Source organism: Orycteropus afer, unplaced genomic scaffold (genome assembly GCF_000298275.1).
Source record: "Orycteropus afer afer isolate SDZICR_OR568_19922 unplaced genomic scaffold, OryAfe1.0 scaffold00470, whole genome shotgun sequence".
In the NCBI taxonomy this organism is placed as follows: domain Eukaryota; kingdom Metazoa; phylum Chordata; class Mammalia; order Tubulidentata; family Orycteropodidae; genus Orycteropus; species Orycteropus afer.
This window is the reverse complement of record NW_006922057.1, coordinates 1,978,181-1,983,215: the sequence shown is the minus strand read 5'-3', so window position 1 is coordinate 1,983,215 and position 5,035 is coordinate 1,978,181. Positions and strand designations below refer to the sequence as shown.

At 43.5% G+C, this 5,035-nt stretch overlaps 1 protein-coding gene across 1 annotated transcript in view; it reads left to right on the top strand.

The window, feature by feature from the left end:
• Positions 1-3,991: 3,991 nt before the first annotated feature.
• The window catches only part of UMOD (uromodulin), a 56,585-nt gene continuing 55,541 nt past the window's right edge, over positions 3,992-5,035 (top strand). The window contains exon 1 of the mRNA XM_007954738.1: positions 3,992-4,085. Coding sequence (XP_007952929.1) covers positions 3,992-4,085 — 94 coding nt within the window. The remainder of the gene's footprint in view (positions 4,086-5,035) is intronic.

The following is a 5,035-nucleotide window of genomic DNA, read 5'->3' as shown; positions in this document are numbered from 1 at the left end:
TATTTAAAAAACATTTTTCCCTTATTATTTTATTTTATTTTTTTAATTTTAAGAGCTTGTTTTACATTCAAAGTCACATGTACATTTAGTTTCATTTCCCATTCACCATGTCCAACCTTAACCCAGTCTCCTCTCATCCCTACCCTGCAACACTCCTCCTGTGCCCCTCATAATTATGCACTCCTATTTGTCCTGCATTTCCTCAGTTTGAATGCTGGTCCTTTGGTGTCCCATGGTCTATTGCTGTAAGGGATGCATTACCATTGAGTGTGTGGGTGTTGCATCCTGGGTTGAGTGGTCTGCGTGTACATCTTGTTAACTGTTGGAGTGAGAGCCCACCCCGGGGGTGAGTTTTATTCCAGGCACCAAATGTATTTCAGGGCCATAGTATTGGGAGTCTCACCAGATTTCATCTGACCAGTAATTCTGGTCATTATAAGATGGGGCAATCTACTTCCATAGTGATACTGCCTTGGAAACCCAAAGAGGGGTCACTATGAGTCGGGTCCAACTCGATGGCACATAACAACAACATTGAGTTTTTGGATTTTGTTCCATGTTTTCCCTCCCACTCTATCCAGGATCTCCAGATTTGATCATTTCCTGAGTGGTTGGCATTGGTAGCTGGGCACCATCTTGTTCTTCTGGTCTCAAGGGCCATCGTGTCCCAGGGTTGATTGCTTCTTAATGCCCTTGTTCTTTGTGTGTGTGTGTGTGCATTCTTCTTCACTTCCGATGCTAGGAGACCATTAGCTGCATCTTAGATGGCTGCTTGAAAGCTTTCAAGACCCCAGTTGCTACTCACCAATGTAGGATGTGGAGCAACACTTTTATATATTTTGTTGTGCCAATTGAATCCAGTGTACCCTAGTACTATGGTTGTGACAGTAGATCTATTGGATCTCTCTCCCATGGTGTTGGGATGTCTGTGAGGGATTTCTTAACGTTGTGCCACCTCTTTGACTCAGAATTTTTACTTCTGGGAATTTAGCCCAAGGCAATAGATTACACCAGTGTACTGGTGCTTAACACACCACTGAGTGAGACAGGATGAGAAAGTTCCTGAAAAAGGCAATGCTGTTGAGTCACTGCTCAGACCACAGGTAGTCATTCTGAGTGTGCTTGCTGTCCACTCTTTCACTGATTTTTGTGTAGCCTACATGAGACCAGGCTCTGGTATTTTCTACCTATGATTGTACAACAACAAAGGAGCAATTGCAGTAAGTACCACCGAAGAAATCATGACGATGTTTCTTCACTTGCATCCTCTTCTTTAAACACCATGTCAGCCCTAAAATAAACAAACAAAAGAACAAAACCAAATGCATTGCATCAAGTAGATTCTGACTCATGTGTTACAGAATAGAGCTGCTCCGTAGGATTTTCTTGGCTGTTATGTTTACAGAAGCAGAAAAAGCAAAAAGTCACTGCCCTCAAGTCAATTCCAACTCATAGCAACCCCTCCTTGGGTTTCTGAAGTGGTATCTCTATGGAAGTAGATTGCCTAGTCTTCCTTCCAAGGAGTGTTGATGGGTTAATCATTTGTGTCACCCGGGGGTCTTACGACAGCACTGTCACTCAAAAGAAAATAACAAAACAAGTCTTTGCTATCGAGTCAATTCCAATTCGTTGTGACCCTCATTGGGTTTCCAAGGCTATAAATCTTCACGGAAGAAGATTGTCTCATCTTTCTTCCATGGAGTGGCTGGTGAATTCAAACCATGGACCATTTGGTTAGAAACCAAATGCCTTATCCACTACATCTTTATTTTATAGATGAGGACAATAACCTCAAAAAGGTTAGATGATGCAGGGTTCAGACATTCAGACTGTCTGAGTCCAGTCTCTGTATTTAATCCTGAAGTTATTCCACCTCCCAAAGGACCTCCCTCATTGGACCTCAGATTTCTCATTCCATGGAGTGGGTTAGATCCAAAGATGTCTGTGTTATCTTCTATCTTTGACATTCTGCCATTCTCAACTCCTGCTCATGTCTGGAAGCAGGAAGGTCACTGAGCACTTGAGGATGGGTGTATTTCAAAAGGGGGTCCGCTCCAGGGCAGGGAAGCCCAGTGATCATAGTAGCACACCTCAGTGGGGACATGAACATTTATTCTGCCCTGTGCAGCCTGGCTGCATTCACTGGTCTCAGCCTGGCTCCTTAGGTCCACCTTGTCCTTGCCAGGTTCCTAGAAATAAACTCAGTACCTTGGCACTGCTTTCCCAGTTAATTTCTAACTAAGGAATCTATTGCTCCCCAAAGGTGCAAAACAGAGACCTTGTATTTCTGAGAACAGGTGTGAGCCCCAATGTCAATCACTTGGGGTCTCTAGCTATTAGGAAAAAGAACAACAATCTCACAGGCTAGAAAATGAAAACACTATGCAAAAAGAAAGAAAGAAATTCCACCCCCAGGTAATTATCTGAAGAAACAGAACCAGAGGATAATTGGAGGAGAGATTTCTAGCCAGGGGTCAATATGTATATATAGGTGGCAAATGCTTGTGAACGCACCAGTTCCACCTTCTGGCTTCAGGAAGGCTGTCTGCAGCTCTCTGCTCTTAAGCCAGCTTGCCTTCCATCTATTACTGGCACCCATTCTGTTTGGGAGAGAGAGAGAGGAAATTACTTTGGATGTTAGAGTCATTACTCTACTCATTGGCTCTGTAATCTCTGGTAAGTCTCCCTCTCTCTGAGTCTAAGCTTTCCTAATAACAATGTCAAATATGCTTTTCATTCATTCAATAAATATTTGTTAAGTGCCTACTATCTACCAGGTGCTGGGGTACAGCAGTGAACAGGAGCATTTTCTGTGTACTGAGCCCTGCTTTACATGTATGTTCTGAATTAATTCCATGGGAATATTAGGCATCAGTGGATCATTAAATCCTTAGCGGGCTGTATATGGTATTTTCCTTCAATTAAATAGAATAGAAAATGTCTACAAGCAATGCACATAGTAAGGATAAATATTGTTTTGGTTTGGTTTTTGTGTGAGAATGTGTGTGCAATCTCACTGGTCATGACATACATTTTTGTTTTTCTTATTGTAGGTCATAGTGAAAAAGATTAAACAACACTGATCTAGGACCCATGTTCTTTGAGCACAGGGATGTCTTAGAACTGAGGCTGGCACATAGTAGACACTCAATTTGTGGAAGCAATGATCCCCATTTCACAGACAAGGAAACTGAGTCTTAAGGAATTGAAATACCTTCTGCAATGCCACGTTGCCAGTCACTGGTGAAACATGGTTTTGAATCCTGGTTGCAGGCTCCAGGTCCCACACACTTAACCACATGCTACCCTATTTTACTGCTGTAAGATCAGGGATAATAGCATCCATCTAGTATTATTTTGTCAATGGGATAATATGTAATATTATGAAATAATACATAATCACTCTGAAAATGTTAACATGTGTTGTGAAGGTTTGTTACCTCTCCAGTTGCTTACCTCAAGACAGCTTCATGCTTGGCACATAGTAACTATTCAATAAATATTTGCTGAATGAATAAATGGATCTGGGCAGGTTGAACATTTTTCCCAGCAGGGGACAGGAGTCAACTGTTAAAATCTAAAGCTGCCTTCAGTAAGGTGACAAGTCCAGAACACCACCCATCTTCATGTTTTCCGGCTTCGAATAAAGAGACTCAGTCCTTCCAAATGTGCTTATCTCTGGGGAGCCAAGGTGGGGATGTGAATGGGAGGGAAGGTGGCGCCACCGTTGGGGGGATAACCACCAAAGCCAGGATCACTACATTGCACGTTCTTTGTGGTCTATAGACATGGTGATTCCTGGATTTGCATAGGCCACAGCCATAGCACTCCTCTCAACTTGGGAGTGGAATTAAGTCATAGATTTATTCTATCCATCTCTGTTCACAGGACTTCAGGGATCAGAGACCACGAGGAAACCCTGAGGGGCTAGTCTTTCCTGTCTTTGGGCAGGACTTCCTAGCACCAGAAGTAGCAGTGAAAAGCAAAAATAATGGGGCGACTTTTTTCATTGTCCTCAATGCTGACGGTGGTGGTGGTGACCTCTTGGCTTATCATAGTGGCAGCCACTAACACTTCAGAAGCAAGTAAGTGGCAGGGGCAGGGCCATGTACTGCAGAGAACAATGCTGCCCTTAGGAGAGGTGATCTTGATCCTTCTCCTCTCGTGTTTGGGACAGGAGATATCAGTTTCTTAGACAACAATGTACATAGGACTCACCTGGGGATTTTTTTTAAATGCAGGCATGGGGTGGGGCCTGAGACTGTGCATTTCTAACAAGCTCCCAGGTGATGCTGATGCTGCTGGCCCATGGAATATACTCTGAGAGGCCAAGGGCTGGAATAGCTCTCAGGCACCAGCATCTTACAGGAAGGCCAGGAACATACTCAACCACACAGGCTGATCTGAACACACCCTTTGACCCACAGTAACCCGTGTGTGTCAGAGCAGAACTGGGCTCCACAGGGCTTTTGATGGCTAATTTTGGGAAGCAAATTGCCAGGTCTTTCTTCCAAGGTGTCTCTAACCATATGCACCCCGAGGGAATCTACAGAGTAACTATCATTTTGGTGTCATGGTTAAGAGCACACACTGTGGTCCTGCCACATTGGCTTGTGTCCTGGCTCTGCTGTCTGCCAACCAAGCAAGTGGCTTAAACCTTCTGAACCTTGGTTTCATCATCTTTAAAATGTTGTTGTTAGGTGCCTGGTCAACCTCATGTGATAGAGTAAAACTGCCCGATAGGGTTTCCTAGGCTGCAATCTTTATGAAATGAGCCATGGTGGTGCAGTGGTTAAACACCTGGCTGCTAACCAAAAGATGGGTGGGAGGTTCAAACTTAACAGTGGCTCCATGGGAGAGAGATGTGGCAGTTCACTTCTGCAAAGATTTACAACTTTGCAAACTCTATGGGGGCAGATCTATCCTAGAGGATCACTATGAGTCAGAATCTACCGGAAGGCAATTTTATTATTATTTTTTTAATCTTTATGGGCGTAGATTGCTTAAGACAGATAATAAAAAAACTGAGCCCACA